The sequence below is a fragment of the Hypanus sabinus genome, chromosome 14 (genome assembly GCF_030144855.1).
Source record: "Hypanus sabinus isolate sHypSab1 chromosome 14, sHypSab1.hap1, whole genome shotgun sequence".
Taxonomy (NCBI): Eukaryota; Metazoa; Chordata; class Chondrichthyes; order Myliobatiformes; family Dasyatidae; genus Hypanus; species Hypanus sabinus.
The window spans coordinates 100,049,966-100,074,064 of record NC_082719.1 but is presented as its reverse complement, the minus strand read 5'-3'; the positions used below and the strand labels follow the sequence as shown (position 1 = coordinate 100,074,064).

At 42.3% G+C, this 24,099-nt stretch overlaps 1 protein-coding gene across 2 annotated transcripts in view; it reads left to right on the top strand.

The window, feature by feature from the left end:
- c14h18orf54 (chromosome 14 C18orf54 homolog) overlaps positions 1-15,391 on the top strand; it is a 51,092-nt gene extending 35,701 nt beyond the window's left edge. For both annotated transcript variants that reach the window (XM_059989715.1, XM_059989714.1), the window contains exons 7-8: positions 2,733-2,806; positions 12,585-15,391. In XM_059989715.1, coding sequence (XP_059845698.1) covers positions 2,733-2,806; positions 12,585-12,675 — 165 coding nt within the window. In that variant the 3' untranslated portion in view covers positions 12,676-15,391. The remainder of the gene's footprint in view (positions 1-2,732; positions 2,807-12,584) is intronic.
- Positions 15,392-24,099: the final 8,708 nt, after the last annotated feature.

The window sequence follows — 24,099 nt, the reverse complement described above, 5'->3', positions numbered from 1 at the left end:
TGCTGCTGCCGATGCATACGTCAGGTTATTGGCCTCAGTTATGTTGGCGGCTGCAATTGTGAGTTGTGCTTCATTGGCTGTTTCTAGCATTCTTTCTAATGGATTTCAACTGGGGAGCCCAGTTCATTGACAGACACTAGTTTAGCTATGATCTTCTCTCTGATTGTAGCAGCCAGTGTCGATGTGCCGAGTTGAGGTTTGGACTGCCATTTCCCGTGTACAAGGTGATGCTGTTACCTTTGTGGCATCTGTGAATTGTCGATGTGGGGTTTGAACTCGTATTTCCTGATCGGCTTGGTTCTGCGGTGATGTTGCTGTGGTGCATCGTGATTGTATGTCTTCCAATTCAAGATGTGATATCAATCCTCTGTTGACAGTGTTTGATCGCTGGGTAACCAGTTATTTTTCTGTGAACGTGGACGATGGTCTTCATTGTTGCCAGAATACCCACTTGATGCATCCTCTTTCACATGGGTTTCTGTTGACGTATCATTCCATTAATTCCACTTCGTCCAGTCTCCTCCATTTAAGGTTTGTTCTGATAGCCAATTTCTCACCAGATAGTCCTGGTTCCCCAACCATTGGCGTGGACCTTGTTAACAGACAGACATATTTTATTGACCCCGAGGGAAATTGGGTTTCATTACAGCCGCACCAACCAAGAGTAGTGAAGAAATATAGCAATATAAAACCATAAATAATTAAATAATAAGTTAATCTGGACAATGTCCAAGCCAGCATGACTCTTCTTGTTCTTGTTACTCTCACCCGGATGTTTTCATGGGCAAATGTAGCATAAGTGTGAGGGGTCCAGCCCAAGACCCTACCAGGCCACGACTGGAACTTGAACCCTGTACCCCCAGTCCGCAGAGCCCAGACAGTCCCTTGTGTCAGCCTCCGAAGTTCCCTATAAACTGTCTCAACTGCTCCGGCTGCTGGTTCTCCCCCTCCGATGGGGGAAAAATATATATATTTTAATCTGTTTTTTAAATTCGCACAATATCAGGACGCATGGTAACGTAGCAGTTAGCGTGACTCTCTTTCAGTGTCAGAGTTCAGAATTCATTCCCGGTGAAGGGGTTTGTACATCCTCCTCATGGAATGCATGGGTTTTCCCCGGGTTCTCTGGTTTCCTCCCACACTCCAAGGATGTACCAGTTAGGAGGTTAGTTGGCCATTATCAATTGTCCTGCGATTAGGGTAGGGTAAAATTGGGGGTTGCAGGGCAGTGTGGCTCGAAGGGCCTGGTGGAACTAGTCCAAATAGATATATCCAATAAAAAAATGATATATTTTTTGCACATTGGTTGGCAGTTTTTTTTATAGGTTCATAAATTCTATTGTACGGCTTTATTTTCCTGTAAATGCCTGCAAGAAAATGAATCTCAGGGTTGAGCCGTAAGAAAGTACAGCATAGAAACAGGCCCTTTGGCCCACCTAGACCATGCCAAACTATTTAAACTGCCTACTTCCATTGACTGCACTGGGACCTTAGCCCTCCATACCCCTACCATCCAAGCACCTATCAAAACTTAAATGTTGAAATCGAGCTCTCATCCACCACCTGCACTGGCAGCTTGTTCCACACCCTTGTGACCCTCCCAGTGAAGTCAAGTCACTTTTATTGTCATTTCAACCATAACTTAGTACAGTACATAGTAAAAATGAGACAACGTTTTTCAGGACCATGATGTTACATGACACAGTACGAAAAACTAGACTGAACTACGTAATAAAAACAAAACACAACACAGAGAAAGCTACACTAGACTACAGACCTAAATAGGACTGCATAAAGTGCGCAGAAACAGTGCAGGCATTTACAATAAATACTAAATAGGACAGTAGGGTAAGATGTCAGTCCAGGCTTAATGTATTGAGGAGTCTGATAGCTTGGGGGAAGAAACTATTAGTCTGGTTGTGAGAGCCCAAATGCTTCGGAGCCTTTTCCTAGATGGCAGGAGGGAGAAGAGATTGTATGAGGGGTGTATGGGGTCCTTCATAATGTTGTTTCCTTTGCGGATGCAGCGTGTAGTGTAAATGTCCGTGGTGGTGGGATGATCTTCTCAGCTGACCTCACTATCTGCTGCAGGGTCTTGCGATCTGAGATGGTGCAGTTTCCAAATCCAGGCAGTGATGCAGCTGCTCGGGATGCTCTCAATACAACCCCTGTAGAATGTGATGAGGGTGGGGGATGGGAGATGGACTTTCCTCAGCCTTTGCAGAAAGTAGAGACGCTGCTGGGCTCTCTTTGCTATGGAGCTTGTGTTGAGGGACCAGGTGAGATTCTCCATCAGGTGAACACCAAGAAATTTGGTGCTCTTTACAATCTCTACCAAGGAGCCGTCGATGTTCAGCGGGGAGCGATTGCTCCGTGCCCTCCTGAAGTCAACAACCATCTCTTTTGTTTCCCCTTGTGGTCCCCTTAAACTTCTCACGTTTCACACTTTATCCATGACCTCTGGTTGTAGTCTCACCCAACCTCATTGGAAAAAACCTACTTGCATTGACCCTATATATGCACCTCGTATACGGTAGTACATGGTGACATAATAAATCTGCTTCGATTTTGACTCATTATTGTTTGGATATAGGTTTCCTTCCATAGCTGCTGTCTGAGTGCCAAGCTCTGCCGATGTGCTGCAAACTAGTGTCTTGAGATTTTTAAAAATATATTAGGTAAAATTATTATTTTGATGCATTTATTAAAATAATGCTTTTTTTAAAATACAGCTACCAGAAAACATTACATCTCACACTCAGGACCTGGATTTTGAAGAGGCTCCTGGCAGCAAGTCATTGCAAAGGTAACTAAAGTAGTGAGCAGTTAGCACAATGCTTTATAGCGCTCGCGATCCTGACTCAATTCCCGCCACTGTCTGGAAGGAGATTGTCGATTCTCCCCATGACCGTTTTCTCTGGGTGCTCAGGTTTCTTCCTACATTCCAAAGACATACAGGTTAGTAAGGGTTAGTAAGTTGTGAGCAGGCTCTGATGCTGGAAGCAAGGCTATACTTGTGGGCTACCCTCAACATCTTCTTTGTACTGTATGCCATTGATGCCAATAATGCACTTCACTGTATGTCTCGTTGTTCCAATGTACTTGTGATAAATAAAGCTAATATTTATTTATCTTTAAGTATTTATTAAGTGTGCCTTGACCTACAGACAAACTATTGGATTGTAGGAGATTGTTACATTCTGTTGTCCAACCAGTGAGTAGCAACCTACAGGTTGTTCATTCATAACATTGTTAAAGTTCAAAGGAAGTTTGTTATCAAACTGCATACAGTTTATGTCACTGTATTCTACCCTAAGATTCATTTTCTTCCAGGCTTTCACAATAGAACAAAGAAATAAAATAGAATGAATTAAAAACTATACAAAAGACTGGCATACAACCAATGTGCAAAAGAAGACAAATTGTGCAAATACGTACCTCGTGGTCTAACTCTCCAATATGCTCAGAATCAGGTTTATTGCCACAGATTTACATCCTGATATTTGTTGTTTTTGACAGCAGTCCAATGCAGGCATCACAAATTACTATAAGTTGCAAAAAATAAATACAGTAGTGGAAAAGAGAAATAGTGAGGTAGTGTTCATAGATCTGATGGTGGAGGGGAAGATGATGTTCCTAATACATTGAGTGTGTGTCTTCAGTTTCCTGTACTTGCTATCTGGTGGTATTAATGAGAAGAGTTCACACGGATGTCCTCTTCTCATTAATGCTACCAGTGGATGTGGAGAAGATGTTTCCTACGGTGGGGAAGTCTAAGGTCAAAGCACACTTCCTCAGAATGGAGGGACATCTATTTAGAATGGAGATGAGAAGGAATATCTTTAGCCAGAGGAATCTGTGGAATTGTTGCCACAGGTGACTGTGGAGGCCAAGTCATTAGAACATAAGAAATAGGAGCAGGAGTAGGCCATCCGGCCCATCAAACCTGCCCCGCCATTCAATAAGATCATGGCTGATCTGTCTGTAACTCAGCTCCATCTGCCTGCCTTTTCCCCATAACCCTTAATTCCCCTACTATGTAAAAATCTATCTAACTGTATCTTAAATGTACTATGTGGTGGAGAAGCCTCGACTGCTTCCCTGGGCAGAGAATTCCACAGATTCACCACTCTCTGGGAGAAACAGTTTCTCTTCATCTCCGTTCTAAGTCTTCTCCCCTGAATCTTGAGGCAATGTCCCCTAGTTCTAGTCTCACCTACAAGTGGAAACAACTTTCCTACTTCTGTCTTATCTATCCCTTTCAAAATTTTGTATGTATCTATAAGATCCCCCCTCATTCTTCTGAACTCCAGAGAGTCTAGTCCCAGGTGACTCAATCTCTCCTCATAGGTTAACCCCTTCATTTCTGGAATCAACCTGGTGAACCTCCTCTGCACTGCCAATATATCCTTGACTTTGGAGACCAGAACTGCACACAGTACTCCAGGTGCGGCCTCACCAGTACCCTGTATAGTTGCAGCCTGACCTCCCTGCTCTTGAATTCAATCCCTCTCGCAATGAAGGCCAACATTCCGTTTGCCTTCTTAATAACATTTTTGCGATTCATGCACAAGCACTCTCAAGTCCCTCTGCACAACAGCATGCTGCAATCTTTTACCACTTAAATAATAATATGCTTTTCTATTATTTCTTCCAAAGTGGATGATCTCACATTTACCAATGTTGTATTCCATCTGCCAGACCTTGGCCCACTTACTTAACCTATCTATATCCCTCTGCAGACTCTCCACATCCTCCGTACAACTTACTTTTCCACTCAGTTTAGTGTCATCAGAAATTTTGCTACGCTACACTCAGTCCCCTCTTCCAAATCATCAATATAAATGGTAAACAGCTGCGGGCCCAGCTCTGACCCCTGCGGCACCCTACTCACCACTGACTGCCAACTGGAGGAACACCCATTTATACCAACTTTCTGCCTTCTATTGGCTAACCAATCCACTATCCATGCCAATACACTTCCTCTGACATCATGCATCCATATCTTATTTATAAGCCTCTTGTGCGGCACCTTATTGAACGCCTTCTGGAAATCCAAGTATACGACATCCACCTGTTCCCTCTATCCACTGCACTCATTATGTCCTCAAAGAACTCCTGTAAATTTGTCAACCAGGACCTGCCCTTTCTGAGTCCCTACTGCATCTGTCTAAGGGAACCACTCCTTTCTAAATATTTCACTATTTCTTCCTTAATGACAGCTTCAAGCATTTTCACAACTACAGATGTTAAACTAACTGGCCTATAGTTGCCCATCTTTTGCATACATCCTTTTTTAAAAAGTGGTGTGACATTTGCTGTCTTCCAGTCCCCTGGGATCTACCCAGAGTCCACAGAGTTTTGGTAAATGACTGCCAACGTGTCTACTATAACCTCCGCATATTCCTTCAGTACTCTGGGATCATCAGGACCAGGGGACTTATCTACCTTCAGGCCCTCTAGTTTGCTCATCACTATCTCTTTAGTGACAGTGATTTTATAGAGGTCCTCACCTCCCATTTCATCCATAGCATCCTTCTTTGGCTTATTAGATGTGTCCTCCACTGTGAAGACCGACACAAAATCGTCGTTTAATGCATCAGCCATTTCCTTATCACCCAATATCAATTTCCCCTTCTCGTCTTTTAAGGGAGCTATGTTGACTTTAGCCACCCTCTTCTGTTTTATATATTTATAAATCATCTGCTGTCTCTTTTTATATTTTGTGCTGATTTACTTTCATACTCTATCTTCCCTTATTTCGTATTTAGTTGTTCTTTGTTGCTTTTTAAAGTTTTCCTAAGCCTCCAGTCTCCCACTGCTCTTTGCGACTTTGTACACAAGCTTTTAATTTGATACTATCTTTTATTTCCTTAGTTATCAAAGGCTGGCTCTCCCCACACTTACTGTCCTTACTTTTGACTGGAATATAACTTTGTTGAGCACCAATCCCTTTGAAAGTATTCCACTGTTCCTCAACTGTCCTTCTGAATAGACTGTGCTCCCAATCCATATTAGCCAACTCCTCCCTCATCCTGTTGTAGTCTCCCTTGTTCAAGCATAATACACTAGTTTTAGATTTAACTATTTCATCCTTCATCTGTATGTGAAATTCAATCATACTATGATTACTCTTTCCAAGAGGATCTCTGACTACAAGATCATTAATCTTACCTGTCTCATTGCACAGGACTAGATCTAAGATAGCATTTTCCCTTGTAGGTTCGCTAACATGCTGCTCAAGAAAGCCGTCACAGATGCATTCTATGAAGTCCTCCTCAAGACTTCCTTGACCAACCTGATTCACCCAAACTATCTGGAAGCTAAAGTCCCCCATGACGACTGCTGTTCGTTCTTACAAGAATCAGATATTTCTTGGTTAATCACCTCTGCCATTGCAAGTTTTATTAAGTGGCCTATAGACAACTCCCACCAGTGATTTTTTTTTTTCCCTTTACTATTTTTAATCTCTACCTAGATGGACTCAACATTCTGCTCTGTAGATCTTATATCGTCTCTCACAATCGCCTTGATATCATCCTTAATTAAGAGCACCACTCCACCTCCTCTACCTTCCTGCCTGTCTTTCCGTATTACCTTGTATCCTTGGATATTTAATTCCTAGTCACCTCCACCTTGCAACCAGGTTTCTGCAATGGCCACTAAGTCAGATGCCTTGGTACTGATCTGTGCCACAAGTTCAATAGACAATAGGTGCAGAAGTAGGCCATTCGGCCCCTCGAGTCTGCACCGCCATTCTGAGATCATGGCTGATCATTCACTATCAATACCCAGTCCCTGCCTTGTCCCCATATCCCTTGATTCCCCTATAGTTCACTAACCTTGTTTCTAATACTACGGGCATTTAGTTAATGTGCCCTTATACTCATTGTCCTTTTGGATTCTAGTGACCTATGCGATTTTTGCTTTTTACTTTTAAGCACTCTACTCTTTTTTCTTCACTAACTCTAGCTTTGGTCTCTGCATCACTTCCCTCTTCTGTGTGGGTTCCCACCTTCCTGCCATATTAGTTTAAAACCTCCCCAGCATTGCATATATTTAAGGCAGAGGTTGATAGATTCTGAATTGGTCAGGTCATGAAAGGATATGGGCAGAAGCCAGGAGTTTGGGGCTGAGAGGGAAATGGATCGGTCATGATGAAATGGCAGAGCAGACTCGATGGACCAAATGGCCTAATTCTGCTCTGGTATCTTATATCCCAGGTGGTGAGGGTCCTTAATGATTTTGCCTCCTTGAGGCATTGCCTATTGAAGATGCCCTCAAAGGTGGGGAGGCTCATGCCCATGATGGAGCAAGCAGTGTTTACAACTTCCTGCAGCTCTTTCTGATGCTATGAAGTGGCCAGCAGTGATGCAACCAATCAGAGTGCTCTCCACTGTACATCTGTAGAAATTTGCTGGTGTCTTTGGTGACATACCTGATCTCTTCAAACTCCTGATGAAATTCAGCTGCTGGTGTGCTGCTGCCTTCATAATTGTATCAATATGCTTGGCCCAGTATCAATATTCAGGAATGTTGACAGCTAGAAACTTGAAGCTGTTCATCCTTTCCTCCATTGACCCCTCAATGAGGATTGGTGTGTGTGTTCTCCCAGCTTCCTTTTCCTGAAGTCCACAATCAATTCCTTGGTCTTCCTGACGTTGAATGCAAGGTTGTAGTTATGACACCACTTAACCTGCTGATCTCTCACTCCTTGTCACCATTTGAAGATCTGCCAATAATGGTTGTGTCATCAGTGAATCCATAGATGGTGTTTAAGCTGTGCTTAGCACACAGTCATGGGTGTAGAGAGAGAAAGAAGAGAGTGGGTAAGCACACATCTTTGAGATGCACCTGTTGCAGTTGTACAAGGTGTTAGTGAGGCCACACCTGGAGCACTGTGTACAGTTTTGGTTACCCTGTTATAAGAATGTCATCCTCAAGCGGGAAGACTTAAGAGGGCGTTGCCAGGAGTTCAGGGTCTGCATTACGGAGAGGTCCAACCCATTGGGACTTTATTCATTAGAGTGTAGGACAGTGAAGGGTAACTTCTTAGTTTAATAGTTACATTTAATATCAGAGAAATGTATACAATATACATCCTAAAATTCTGTTTCTTCACAGACATTCATGAAACAGAAGAGTGCCCCAAAGAATGTGACAGTCAAAATGTTAACGCCCCAAAGCCCCCACTATTGCCCCCTCCCATGCATCAGCAGCAGCAAAGCTATGACCATCTGCCCCCATCCAGAAGTCTTTGAAATATTGAGAGGGATAATGAGTGACAGGGTGGGGGTATGTCTCTACCAAAGGAGGTGTAAGTTTCTCCTTCTCTCCGCTAGCCTGCAGGTCACGCTTGGGCAAGGTGTAGCACCTGCCTCGCCAATTGAAGTACTTGTCTAAATCTTTCTTAAATGTAGTGATAGTATCTGATTCCACTATCTTCTCTGGCAGCAATGTCCAGATATCAGCCATTCATCGAGCTGTGTTAAACAAAAATCCCTGAAGTCCACGTTAAAACTCATTATGCTCACCTTGAAATTGCAGTCGGTGGCTACTTTATTAGGTAAACCTGTACATTTGCTCGGTAGTGCAAATATCTGATCGTGTAGCAACAACTGATGGGCACTACAGTAGTGTAGCGGTTAGCACAATACTTTTGCAGCTTGGGGTGTTCCGAGATCAATTCCAGCACTGTTCTGTAAGGAATCTCTGTCTAGTTTCCTCCCACGGTCCAAAGACATACTGGATCGGTTAATTGGTCATTGCAAATCTTTCTGTGATTAGGGTAGGGTTACTCAGGGTTTGTGCAGTTGCTGGGTGGCGCGGTTCCAAGAGCCAGAAAGGTTCTACTGCACACTGTGTTGCTAAATAAATGAATAACTCAATGCATCAAAGCATGCAGAGGTTTAGCCTTTGTTCAGCTCAGTCAGACTAGGGAAGAAATGTGAACTACGTGACTTTCACTGTGGAATGATTGTTGGTACCAGATGGGGTGGTTTGAGTATCTCAGGAACGGCTGATCTCCTGGCATTTTCATGCACAACATCTCTAGAGTTTACAGGGAATGGTTCAGAAATTTAAAAAAACATCCTGTGAGTGGTGGTTCTGTGGGCTAAAGCACCTTATTAATGAAAGAAGTCACAGAAGACTGGTTCAATGTGACAGGAAGGAGACAACCCAAATAACCATGTGTTATAACAGCGTTGTGCAGAAGAGCACCTCCGTATGCACAACATGTTGACCCTTGAAGGGGATGGGCTACAGCAGCAGAAGACAGGAGTGTATACTCAATGTCCACTTTATTAGGTACAGGACGTAGCTAATGAAGTGGCCACTGAGTGTATGTCTTTGGAATATCTATTAAATATAGCTCATTCCCTTGAATTCAATCAATTACTGAAAATTGTCAGACATCAGGCTACCTCATCTGTTGAGTAATTACTATAAAACCATTTTGTACTGAGACTTATTGGGGGACTTCGTACAAGAATTTGTAGAGCACATTCTTTAATTCCAGCCTAATAAATTAAAGTGCCCTCAGGGCAATAAGTACTTCTGGAACAATATGTCAGAGTACAGGTTATTTAAAATTCAGTGACTGGGGTAAATCAGAAGACTGGAGATAAAGGTCATGCCAAAGAATTTTACAGTCAGTTTGAGAGTGATATTCTGAAGTGCAAAATTAGTGCTGGCAGGTAGGAAGAAAAAGGTACTTGAGTATAAGAAATGCTTAATGAAAGAGATCAGGAGGGCTAAAAGAAGGCATGAGACTACCCAAGCAGAAAGGTGAAGGAGAGTCCGAAGGGATTCTACAGATATGTTAAGAGTGAAAGGATTGCAAGGGACAAAATTGGTCCTCTGGAAGATCAGAATGGTACTCCATGCAGGGAACCAAAAGAGATGGGGAGATCTTAAATTGATTTTTTTTTGCATCTGTATTTACCTGGGAGGTGGTTGCAGAGTATAGAAATGAGGCAAAGCAGCAGTGAGGTCATGGACCCTGTACAGATTACAGAGGAGGTGTTTGCTATCATGAGGCAAATTAGGGTGGATGAATCCCAAGGAGCTGACGAGCTGTTTCCTTGGACTGTGTGGGAGACGTGCAGAAATTGCAGAGATATTTAAATCATCCACAGTGACAGGAGAGATGCCAGAGGATTGGAGGGCAGCTAATGTTGTTCCATTGTTTAAGAAAGGCTGTAAACATAAACCAGGAAATTATAGGCTGGTGAGCCTAACGTCAATTGTGTGAAAGTTATTGGAAGGTATTCTGAGGGACTGTATGCATGAGTATTTTGATAGACATGCACTGATTAGAGATAGTTGGCCTGGGCAGCAAGGAAGACTATCAGGACTTACAGCGGGATCTGGATCAGCTGGATAAATGGGTTGAAAAATGGCAGGTGGAATTTAATGCAGACTAGTGTGAGGTATTACACTTGGGTAGGACCAACCAGTGTTACACAGTGAACAGTCAGGCCCTGGGGAGTATGTCAGTACAAAGAGATCTGGGAATGCAGGAGAGTAATTCATTGAAAGTGGTGGCTTAGGTAGCTGGGTCATAAACAAGGCTTTTGGCTCATTGGCCTTCATAAATCAAGGTATTGAGTAGAGGAGATGGGATGTACAAGTAGAAATTATTTAAGATGTTGATGAGGCCTACTTTGGAGTATTGTGTGCAGTTTTGGTCCCCTACCTATGGGAAAGATGTAAGTAAGGTTGAAAATGTCCAGAAAAATTCACAAGGATGTTGCAGGGTCTACAGGATCTGAGTTGTAAGGATAGATTGAATAGCTTAGGATTTTATTCTGTGGAGCATAGAAGATTGAGAGGAGATTTGTTAGGGGTATGTAAAATTATGAGGGTTGTAAATAGGGTAACTGCAAGCAGGCCTTTTCCTCTACGGTTGGGTGAGACTACAACCAGAGGTCATGGGTTAAGGATGAAAAGTGAAAAGTTTAAGGGGAACCTGAGGTGATGTTTCTTCACCCTGGGGATTGTGAGTGTGGAAGTGCAAGTGGTGCATGCGAGCGCGATTTCAACATTTAAGAGAAGTTTGGATAGGTACCTGGATGGCAGGGTAGGGAGAGTTAAGGTCCTGGTACAGGTCAAAAGGACTAGTTAAATGGTTCAGCTTGGACCAGATGGACCAAAGCGTCTATTTCTGTGCTGTACTTTTCTGTGATTCTAAAAGAAAATGATGCCAGTTAATTATGAATTAGGTTGGCCAGGTAGATGAGGTGTTAAAGGTTTTATTACTTTCACTGAGAAATGCTGTGTATATTTGCATGGAAAGGTGAGTTCCATGTGGCTAACTAAAGGGATTTAAAGGACATTGAGATTGCTCATAATATTGCCAAAAAGTGCAAGAACAATAAACGGTGATGAAAACTGAAGTAGATAATGAGTACAGGACTCAACCAGTAAACACATGTGGTGGTCATTTTATTAGTTTCACCTGTACACCTCATTAATGCAAATATCTTAACAGCCAATCATGTGGCAGCAACTCAATGCATAAAAGAACGCCACCATGGTCAAAAGGTTCAGTTGTTCAGACCAAACATCAGAATGGAGAAGAAATGTGATCTAAGTAACTTTGACCACAGAGTGATTGCTGGTTTTGTGCTGTAGTGTCTTATGCTCTAAACCCCTGAAACTAGTAGTTTACACTGAAGATTTTAAGAGTCACTCAGAAAGTAACTGCAACACAGGGGTGGCATGTTAGTGTAGTGGTTAGCACAACAGGCTGAAAGATGGCTGATGGAATTTAATGCAGACAAGTTTGAGGTAGTGCATCAGTAGGACCAACCAGGGTCAATGTGCCAAAAGCTTTCTTTATGATCCAGCTATCTATGCTGCCACTTTACAGTACCAGTGACCTGGGTTGAATTCCTGCTGCTGCGTGTTAGGAGTTTGTACGTTCTCCTGATGACCCTGTGGACTTTCTCTAGGTGCTTGGGTTTCCTCCCACAGTCCAAAGTTTCACCAGCTGGTATGTGAATCAGTCTTTGTAAATTGTCATGTGGTTAGGCTAGGGTTAAATTGGGGGAATGCTGGGCTGTGTGGTTCAAAGGATCAATAGGGCCTATTCTGTGCTGTATCTCAGTAAATAAATAAACTTGCTATGGCTGTACATAACTTCTGTTTCTCGTTTTATATTGGGGGCTACCTTACTATAAACCATCTTCAAAAAACTCTCTAAGATTGGTTAAAAAATCACACACAAAGCCAAGTTGACTACCTAATCAGTCTCTGTCAATCCAAACAGTTGGATATTTTTCCCCTTGGAATACTGCATCTTCCAATAACTTACCCACTACTGATGTCGGGCTCACCAGCCTATAATTCCATGGCTTTTTCTTAGAGCTTTACTAAAACAACAGAACAGGCAATGTTAGCTACCCTCCTATCCTCCAGCACCTCACCCGTGGCTAAGGTTGTTTTAATTACCTCTGCTAGGCCCGAGCTGGTCTAGACCCAGTTAGGTCCGTAGCAGTTTAAATACAAATCTTCGGTTTTAAGAGCAGTTGCATGTGGATGAAGGATATAATGACAGCTGAAGTGTTTTCTCTCACCAGGGCACTCAGCCACCTGAATCATCTGAAGGAGTTGGTTGATAATATCAGTGCCAAGAAGAAAAAAGAAATGGAGAGTGATCAGTATATTTGAGAAGCAACCTGGGGCAGATATTTTATTGTATAATATCTACAGTATGAAGTTTAACCAAATAAATATAATGTTTAATGGATCAAACTGTGCCAATGTGTTGTGATGTTGGAGTCCCTTATCAGAATCAGGTTTAATATCACTGGCAGATGTCGTGAAATTCTTGTTTTATGGCAGCAATACCTTGCATACATTAAAAAGTCTATAAATTGCATTAAGAATCATACAAATAAAAAATGTTAAGTAAGTAGTGAGGATGTTGCTTACTGAAGTACCCATGGCTGTAACTGTGAATTTCAGCTGTAGTGGTTCTATTGGAGCTGCACACCAAGAGCCATTCCATATTGGCACCATCTATGGAAATAGAAATATAGCTGGGAACGACCACCTTAACCAGGTTTCCATTTCACACCAGATTACATTCTTTCAAAGTAATAAACCCTGTTTGGATGAATTGTTTGTCTGAAGGACGCAAACTGCTTGAGGATCTCAGCAGGCCAGGCAGCATCTCGGGACAGGAATAAACAGTTGACGTTTCGGGCCGAAGCCCTTCATCAGATCGTGACCACAACATAACCTCTTACTCAACGTCAGGAAATCCAAAGAGCTGATTCCTAACTACAGGAGGAAGCAGCCATGAGCCAGTCCTCATTAAAGAAATGGAGGTGGACAAGGTCAATTCTTGGGTTCAGTGTCATTTATTATCAAAGTATATGAATCACACCATATACATCCATTGTGTGTGTACTCAGTAAATCAAAGAATCATAATAGAATCAATGAAAGATTGTCCTGTTGGATGCAATGTATAAATACAAAAGAATGAAATGACTGTAAATAAGCAATAAATATTGAGAATGTGAGGGGAAGAGTTCCAGAAAGTGAGTCCACATGAGGTGGGAACAGTTCAGTGATGGGGTAAGTGAAGATATTGCCACTGGTTCAAGAGCTTGATGGTTGAGGGGTGATACCTGAGGCTCCTGAAGGCAGTGAGAAGAGAACGTGACCTGGGTGATGGGGTGGCTGATGTTGGATGCTACTTTCCTATGACAGTGCCAATGAGCTGAGCCTACATTGGTACTGCAAAGCAAGGGGACAGGAGCCTGAATATCTGTCCCCCTCCTTTTGACTCCTGATGAGAAAACTCTTCCTGCATATTCCCCTCCACAGATGCTGCCTGACTTGCTGAGTTCTTCCAGCGTCTTGTGCGTTTCTCTGGTTATGAATAGTTTTCTGTGAAATTGTTCTTTTCCCTGTAAATGTCTGTAAGAAAATTAATCTCAGTGTATGGTAACACGTACATAATTTGATAATAAGTTACTTTGAACTTTGAGTGGGAGGGGGCAGCAGGCTAATGTATCGCTTTACAGCATCAGCAACTTGGGTTCAATTCCCACAGCTCTCTGTAAGGATGTTGTGTGTTCTCCCTGTGACCAGGTGCTCCAGTTACTACCCACATTACAAAGACGTGCTGAATATAAGTGAATTGCTCACATCATGGGTGTAATTAGCCAGTGAGGGCTTATTGGGTCAGCAGGGCCTTTCACTGTGCTGTATCTCTAAATAGATTACCTACATGCTATTTTTGTAATTAAACATGCCAGAATTAATACTGTTTTCACATTTATTTCACTGTACAGTATTCAATATGGCAGCATCCATTATTAAGGCCCTCTAGCACAGAGCATGCCCTTTTCTGTTACCATGATGTAGGAGGTACAGAAGCCGACAGCATACACTCAGCAATTCAGCAACAGCCTCTTCCCCTCGGCCATCCGATTCCTGAATGGAAATTGAAGCTTTGAACACTACATCACTTTTTTAAAATTACAATTTTTTGCACATTTAAAAAAATCTATTTAGTGTGCAGAGGAGATTTACAAGGATGTTGCCTGGATTGGGGAGCATGCCTTGTGAGAATAGGTTGAATGAACTCGGCCTTTTCTCCTTGGAGCAACGGAGGATGAGAGGTGACCTGACAGAGGTGTTTAAAATGATGGGAGGCATTGATTGTGTGGATAGACAGAGGCATTTCCCCAGGGCTGAAATGGCTAGCGCGAGAGGGCATAGTTTTAAGGTGCTTGGAAGTAGGTACAGAGGAGATGTCAAGGGTAAGTTATTTTTACACAGGGGGTGGTGAGTGCTTGGCTGCTGGTAACAGTGGTGGAGGCGGATACAATAGGGTCTTTTAAGAGACTCCTGGATAGGGACATGAAGCTGAGAAAAATAAAGGGTTATGGGTAAAGCCTAGGTAGTTCTAAGGCAGGGACATGTTCAGCACAGCTTTGTGGGCTGAAGGGCCTGTATCATGTATGTTTTCTTTGTTCTATGTTCTATTCAATATATGTAACTGATTTACTTTTTTTGTTATGTTTTATTTATTATTTTTTCTCTCTGCTAGATTATGTATTGCATTGAACTAATGCTGCTAAGTTAACAAATTTCATGTCACATGCCAGTGATAATAAACCTGATTTTGATTCTGTGCAAAAATCTAAGGCACATATATATAGCTAGGGTGCCTAAGAATTTTGTACAGTATTGAAGTAATTTTATGTATTGCACTGTACTGCTTCTGCAAAAGAAACACATCATATGTGAGTCATGATAAACCTTATCTTGATATGGGTCTCTATTGTGGACTGAAAGTGAGAAGGGGACAGGAAGAGGGGAATTATGGTTGGGAAAAGGGGAAAGAAGAGGGGAGGAAGTGGGAAGCACCCAAGAGACATTCTGTAATAATCAATAAATCAATTGTTTGGAATCAAATGACCTTGCCTGATGTCTCAGGGGCTGGGTGTGTCTGCACCCACAGCAACTCCCCCCCCCCCCCTTGCTCCTGGCACCTTTTCTCTACCACCTGTCCCATAGCACTCCACCCTCACCATTCCCAACTTTCTTTACAAACTTGCTCTCCACATGGACGAATATAGTACATTGCGAATATCTTAGGCACCCTAACAACGTATGTGTGCCTTAGACTTTTGGACAGTACTGTATTTCAAGTTCAAGTTTATTGTCATATTACCATAAATAATTTAACAAATAATAAGGTGCATATATGACACAAATAAAAAAAGTAAACAGTATAACACTACTGATACTTGTATGTTGAGACCTGGGTGTGGCAGGGAGTTCAGGAGTCACACAGCCTGGGGAGTGAAGTTTGATTCAATCCTGATGCTATGGTAACTCCTGACTGATACTGGGAGGTTGGACGGATGGGAAGGGTCATTGCCATTGCTAAGGGTCCTCGTATGCAGTGCTCTGGATGGGTGGAAGAAAAACTTGAGGTGGAATACGTAGAGGAATATGTAAGTTCAATAACAATGCAGCTCATTTGTTTCCCAGTAATTTAATAATTTACACTTATTGCAAAGTATTTCTACTTTTGAAGGAATAAAATGCTAACAAATTTACAGGAAGTTCATCGGAATTAATTATTTATTGATAAAAAGTATGGATTAGGTCCTTCCGGCCCTTTGACTCATGCTGCCCAGCAACCCCTGATTTAATTCTATACTAATCACAGGACAATTTGCAAAAACCAATTAACCTACTAAGCGGTATGTATTTGGACTGTGGGAGGAAACCCACACAATCACGGGGATAATGTACAAACTCCTTACAGGCAGTGGTGGGAATTGAAAGCGAGCTGACCGCACTGAAAAGTGTTGTGCTAGCCACTGCATTGCTGTACGGCCCTGACAAAAAAAAATATACTGAGCTGACACCAATAGCAACTATGCAAGTCCATCCTTTTTCTTCTGCTGAATACATCCACAGAACTTGCAAATTAATTCAAACACTGAGAAAATATTGCAGTCAGTGTCATCTGAATGTCTTTCAGACACTGTTGGTTGTGGTCCACGGTGGTTTATCCACCACTTGCTCCCATGGCTTCACCTGACCCTGATCTGGGGTTGGGTGGGGGAACTAAGCAGGTGCTACACCTTGCCCAAGGGTGACCTGCAGGCTAGCGGAGGGAAGGAGTGAAGAGACATATCTCTACTCCACCCAAACGGTTGCACCTTTCAAAAACAACAGGGAGAACAGTTACTGAGTTATGTTTATAAACACCACGAAGGCATCTGGAATAAATCTAGTCATAATTAAAGTTCAAGGTCAAGTTTATTATCATTCAACCATACACATGTATACAGCTCAATGGAACAGCATTTCTCCGAGGCCAAGTTACACATCACAGTACCAACAGTCCCACACAGCACACTACATAATGCATATAGTATATATAGTTAGGATAGCAGAAAAGCATACTCACACAAAAAAGTCTGAATGGGATGGCGTGAAGATTGATGGTGCGTGGGGTAATTGTCCCAGAGCTACGTTTCTGCAAAACAAGCACGCAGCAGCTTCTCATCTTGCTCGTGCAGCTGCAGACGAACGCCATCCAGCTTGTCTTCTGCCCAGCAAACACTGGAGGGCAATGGCAATGGGATGGGCTGGCCCTCAACTCAACATCAGTCACACCTCTGCTCTCTCCCACAGCATCTCTCAATCTACCCACCTGAGAGGCTGTAACAGGTGACCAGGCATGACAGCCTGTTCCATACAGCAACTGAGACCGTACAATTTCGTGCTGTCAGTCTCGCCGATGAGCCGGAATTGCAGCATGCTACATTACCAATGCCCAACAGAGTCTTGTGCTCACAAGAGAAACGTCCAAGACAAGCACTTGCACCATCTGTTTCCAACACCACCTCCCCTGGGTGGCAAGTGCAGGCAATGACATGGTCTGCAACAAGACAATCACTTGCACTATCTATTTCCAACACCACCTCCCTTGGGTGGCAAGTGCAGGCAATGACATGGTCTGCAACAAGCACACGCTGAGCTCCACTGCTATCCAGCAACTTGCTGGTGGGGTAGACCTGCAGTCCAGGAAAAGCTTGTCTTGCATTCGGTTCATAAGGAGCAAATCAATACACGGTGCATTGAGGTAGAGCAGCCATGCTGAATACAGTGAAACAACTACAGAGAAAGTGCAGTGCAGATGAACAGTAAAGTTCATGATCTTAATGAGGTAGCTTGTGAGATCAAGAGTCCATTTTTGTATACTAGGGAACTGTTCAATAGCCTTAAAACAGCAGGGTAGAAGCTGTCCTTAAGTACCTGGTTACAGCCAGTGGGAGAGGGGAGAAGAGAGTATGCTGACAGTTTGCTGACTCTTGCATGTTAGTTCTTTGTCTCTGTGTGTGGTTTCCCATTGATTCTATTATGTATCTTTTCATTTACTGTGAATGCCCCCAAGATGATGAACCTCAGGGTTACATATGGAGAATGTCCCCGGGTAGGCGTTACCTTTAATTATGCTGACTGCTTTGCTGGTAGTTAGTGGGGTAGACATGCAGTACTTGATGTTCTCAATATCCAGCAGAGTCCTGTTGCTTGGCACTCCAGCTGCTCTGGTTTACTCACACATTCCAATGGCACGCGGGTTAGGGTCAGCAAGCTGTGGGCATGCTATACTGGCGTTGGAAGTGTGGTAGTGCTTGCGGGCTCACTCCAGCACATCCTCAGATTGTGTTTGTCATTAATGCAAACGATGCATTTCACTGTGTGTTTGGATGTACATGTGTCCAATAAAGCTAATCTGTAAACTCTTTGTCCTTAATTTTAAGGTGATTGGAGGAAAACGTAAAGGATATGTCAGAAGTATATTTGTTACACAGAGAGTGGAGGGTGTGTGTAACCTCTTGCCGGGGTGGTATTAGAGGAAGATACATCAGGGGCATTTAAAAACTCTTAGATAGGCAAATGAATCATAGATTATGTAGGAGAGAAATGTTAGATTGACCTTAGAGTAGGTTAAAAAGTTAGTACAACATTGTGGGCTGAATGTTCCTTGTTCTGTGTCCTTAATTTGGATTTAGAATGATGGTTTTATGCAACTCCTGGGTGTTGTTTAAAAACTCATCGAGAGCCTTTCAGGAAGAAAACCTGTCATCCTTAATGGTTCCTAGTACAATAAAATGGACTCTTGGCCTTATAATCTATTTCGCAATGATTTTGCACTTTATTGTCTCCCGGCAGTGCACTTTCTCAAAAACAGAATCGGGATCAGGTTTAATATCACTGCCACATGTCACAAGAAAAGTTGTTGTGTGGCAGCAGTACATTGCAATAAGTGATAATAAAAAAAATACTATAAACTACAATAAGAAGTATATATAAAAATTTAATTAAACGAGCAGTGCTAAAAGAGAGCAAACCCATTCAGAAATCTGCTGGTAGAGGGGAAGAAGCTGTTCCCAAAACATTGAGTGTCTGTCTTCAGGCTCCAGTACCTCCTCCCTGATGGTAGCAAAGAGAAGAGGGTTGTTAATGATGGATGTCATCTTTTTGAGGACGTTACCTTTTCAAACTGATGGATGCTGGGGAGTCCAGTGCCCATGATGGAGCTGGCTGAGTTTACAACTTGCTGCAGCTTTTCCCTCCATACCAGACAGTAATGCAACCAGTTAGACTGCTCTCAACACCTGTAGAAATTTGCAAGAGACGTTCCAAGTCTCCTCAAACTCCCAATGAAATACAGCCTCTGTCATGCCTTCTTTGTAATTGCTTCAATATGCTGGGCCTGGGATAGATCTTGAGAGATGTTGGCACCTAGGAACTTGAAACTGCTCTTCCTTTTCATTGATGACCCGTCGAGGAATGGTATGTATTCCCTCAACTTACCATTCCTGAAGTTCACAATCAATCCCTTGGTATTACTGATGTTGAGTGCATCACTCAACCCGCTGATCAATCCTGTTACTGTGTGCCTCCTCTTCACCAGCTGAAATTCTAACAACAATAATTGTTATTGGCAAATTTATGGAATGGCGCTTGAGCAGTGCCTACTTTAATTGGATTATCAAAATAAAACAGGGACCGATAAATCTCTACAAGTCTAACATCTTGAACTTGATCAGGAAAATGGTGGCAGTGTACTGGAGCATCATTATATGTCTGTGCATTAGGAGGAAACAGTTTTGTCATCCCAACAGAAGTTTAGTCCTGTGTTGGTTAATCAGGCCATAAGTCATAGGAGTAGAATTAGGCCATTCAGCCCATCACTGTTGTCTGCCATTCCATCATGGCTGATTTACCCCATTCTTCTGCCTTCTTGCCATAATCAAGAACCTATCAACCTCTCCTTTAAATATACCCAGTGACTTGGCCTCCACAACTGTTGGTGGCTCTGATCCAATCAGTATGAGCAGTATGCATGAAAAGCTTTTCGCTATGCGTGTGTGGGGAAATCATTTTAAACAGACAGTGGTGGGTACCTGAAATGTGCTGCCTGGTGTGGTGCCAGAGGCAGATACATTAGGGAATTCTAAGAGACATTTTGATAGGTACAAGAATGTGAGGCAACTGGAAGGATATGGCCATTGTGTAGGCAGAAGGGATTAGTTCAGCTGGCTATTTGATACTAATTTAATTGGCTTGGCACAATGTTGTGGGCCAAATGGTCTGTTCCCATACTGTACAGTTCTATGTTGAAGTTGTACATCGGTGGCACTAATAATGCAATTTCAATTCCACTTTCAATGTGATAACAGAGTGATTACTGCAGTTTGAGGCCAATCTGGAATGGATAGTGAGTACTAACTGCCCAGTGGACTCCTCGTTCCACAAAAAATTTTCAAGGTTCTAAGTATATTTATTATAAAAAAAATGTGTGCAATATACAACTCTGAGATTTGTCTTCTCTAGACAGCCATGAAGCAAAGGAAACCATGGAGGCCATTCAAAGAAAAATATCAACTCCCCCCACACATGAGAGAAATCAACTTACGCAAACAGCAATAAGAACAACAAGACCCCTCCCACACACAAGCAAAAGAACAGATTGTGCAAATGGCAGCAAGAACATTAACCACCCACGCACAATAAGCAAATCGCACATATGGTAACAAGGACATCAAACCCTCTACACACAAGAAAAACCAAACATATCACACGAATACTTACTATCATAGTATATGCCATAAAATATATATCATAATATGTAATAGGTAATAGATACATATTTTTTCCAAGGTACTATGCATATACTACAATCTACACTAAAGAGGCACATGGTTAATGATTACTTAAGCAGATGAATTGATTAATTGAGCTTTCTTACTGAGCTGACAAGTGCAAGGATTCATGGTTGGCAGGCACATTAGCAACCATTTCAATGCAATAGAATCAATAAATCAAACCCTAACGACCATGCCATTATTTTTCAGGCCAAGTGGCAGAATGAAAACTGCTTTAAAGGTGAGAAGCTTGTGAACTTCAATAAATGCATGGAGTCCCTCTGGACTGAATGGTCATAAAGTTCTAGCAAATGCTGAGCACCCCACTAATCCTAAATCTTGCTTAATTAAGTACCCATTCAAAGGTCTGACAATTCTAATTATACTCCCCCACCATGCTCTCTTCTCACTGCTGCCATCGGCAAGGAGGTACAGGAGCCTTAAGTCCCAATACCACCAGGTTCAGGAACAGTTATTACCCTGCAACGAAAAGGTTCCTGAGCCAGCATGGATAACTTCACCCACCTCAACTCTGAACTGGTTCCATAAACTATGGACTCACTTTCAAGGACCCCACAATCCATGTTCTTAGTATTATTTATTTAACTTCTTGTTATCATTTGTATGATTTGTCTTCTTTTCCACATTTGTTAGTTTGTTAGTGTTTGGTGTTTATAGTTTTTTTATGAATTCTATTGTACTTACTGCCCGTTACACTGCTGGTGTTCAGGGCAGCAGTGAGGGTCCTCCATCTCTGCCGGTGTTCAAGACTTCCGTCATCATATCAGGAGCTTGCTCTTGCCTTTTACTGCCATCAGTCATACAAGCCTTGGGCGGAGACTCAGGTGACTCAGTTGGGTGTATAAGGATTCTCCATTGTTGTTTCTGTAACAATTTTGCTTTACCAGTCAGGATTGTTAGCCCTGAGCTGAACCCTGAACCTGGAGAACCAGTGGACCACTTTTAACCTGGCCTCTATCCTTTGACCTGTTTGGCATGGGTGACCCCACCAAGAGTCAAAGAATAAGCCCTGACTCCAGCCAACATAGCTCTCCAGATCTTTGAGGCAAGCAAGCCTCCAAACCACAGCAGGGTTGTAGTCCTCTTAGAAGATTGTATTTCTTTATTTTCCTGTAAATGCCTAAAAGAAAATGAATCTCAAGATAGTATATGATGATGTATATAGTGTTACATCCCCCGTGGGTATTTTGTGACTGTCTTATGACCATAATGTAATTGAGTATCTGGTGAGCAAGATGTAATGGTCTCGTGATGGTGGGGTGATGTATTTTCCTGCCAGTGTGAGGTCACATGATGTATTTTCCCACCAGTGTGAGGTCACATGATGTAATTTTCCCACCAGTGTGAGGTCATGTGATGGCCTGTTCTAAAAGGTATAAAATGGGGATAGCCTGCTGCGACGCAGGAGCTTTTGTTAGAATGTCGTTTAAGTCGTCCATTACTCCATTGTGCTGCATATTTGGTTTCATGGCACAGTTTTGTTTTAAAGTGGGGTTTTAATTCTTACTGGAAGGTACACTGTCGTTGTGCCGGCAGTTTTGAAAATCACTGCCAGTTATGTTTGATGCATCTTCGATTTAATTTTAAAGTCTAAGTTTTGGAGAGTGAAGATTTACCGAAGTATGGAAACCCAAAGGATCGAGTAAAGTTGGTGTTGTCGGCGGTTTAATACAGGATTGACCTTATTGGATCTTCATTCCGGAAATAGTAACCTGCGTCTGAGATAGACCCTGCATTGTAAGAGCAGAAAGGGTTGGGCGCAGTGTTATTCACCAAGGAAAAGGTCAGTTCCTTCAAGCCGTTTTTATTTCCTTCATCCTGAATCCTCCGGGCAAGGAATATTTCGGCTGGGATCAGCAGTAACATCACTCACTGGAATTCAGAAGAATGATGGGAATCTCATTGAACACTATCAAATGTTGAAAGGCCTCGATAGAATGGATGTGTAGAGAATCTCCTATGGTGGGCAGTCTAAGATCAGAGTACACAGCCTCAGAATTGAGGGACGTCCATTTAGAATGGATATGGGGAGGAATTTCTTTAGCCAGAAAATAGTGAACTTGTGGACTTTTTTGCCACAGACAGTGGTGGAGATTAAGTGATTGGGTATACTTAAGACAGAAGCTGATAGATTCTTGATTAATCAGGGCATGAAGGGATAGAGTGAGAAGGCAGGAGATTGGGGCTGAGAGGGAAATAGATCAGTCATGAAGCAGATGGGCCAAATGGCCTAATTCTGCTCCTATATTTTATTGTCTTATGATCTTAACACATTTTTAAAAGCAAGCAATATTTTTTGCCCACACTAGTTCTTTATAAAATGATTCATGGTAATCTCATTAAGATGGGAATATGTCACTGAACCTAGCAGTTTTTAGGGGATGAGTCATTATTAATCATTTAATCCTGTGGTTTTGAGCTTCCTTCATATCTTTATCTGGCTCATTATTTACCTGGTATTTTAACTGATTCATTGCGCAGTCTCGCATCCTGATGTATTTATTGCCAAAATCACACTTCGCCTGAAATATTAATTCCCAGATTTTATTTGTTTTTACTCATTATTCTGTTGTAGTGGAGCAGTTTTCATATGGTTTGAATAACTGAATATGATGAGAAGGCTCTGTGCCAGATGAGATATCGAAGGTAGAATTCCTTTTGCAGAAGGACATTATTGATTAGCAATTGAACTGATGAATTGCAAGTAGTTGAAGTCTCATTTTTACAACAGGCTTAAGATCATAGTACTCCAAATGTTACAGCGTAGCACATATGTGACAGTCATCAATCTCATTATTGCTGGTAGATAATTCAAAATCAGAATTGGTTTATTACCACTCACATTTGTCATGAAGTGTATTGCTTTGTGGCAGCAGTACTGTGCAATACATAAAAATGTACCTTATAACATAAAAATATATAGTACAAAAGAGGGCAAAATAGTGAGTTGTGTTCATGAGTTCATGGACCATTCAGGAATCTGATGGCAGAGGGGAAGAAGCTGCTCCTAAAACGGTGAGTGTGTATTTTCAAGCTCCGTACAAAAGGTGCAGTGTGGAAATATGTCCCTACCAAAGGAGGTTTAAGGCATTCCTTCCTCCGCTGGCCAGCAGGTCACCTCAGGCAAGGTGTAGCACCTGCTTAGTGCCCCCGTTCAGGGTCATGTGAAGCCAAGCGAGAAGGTGTTCGTATGAGCAGCTGGTACATATCACAGGTCCTGGTTATGCAACCCCCTGATGCCTGGCAGACAATCTCTGAAGAGTATTGATAATGAATATGGTTGCCTGGCTTGCATAGACACTGCCCAGAAGAAGGTAGGGTCTTTTAAGAGACTCCTGGATGAATACATGGAGCTTAGAAAAGTAGAGAGCTAT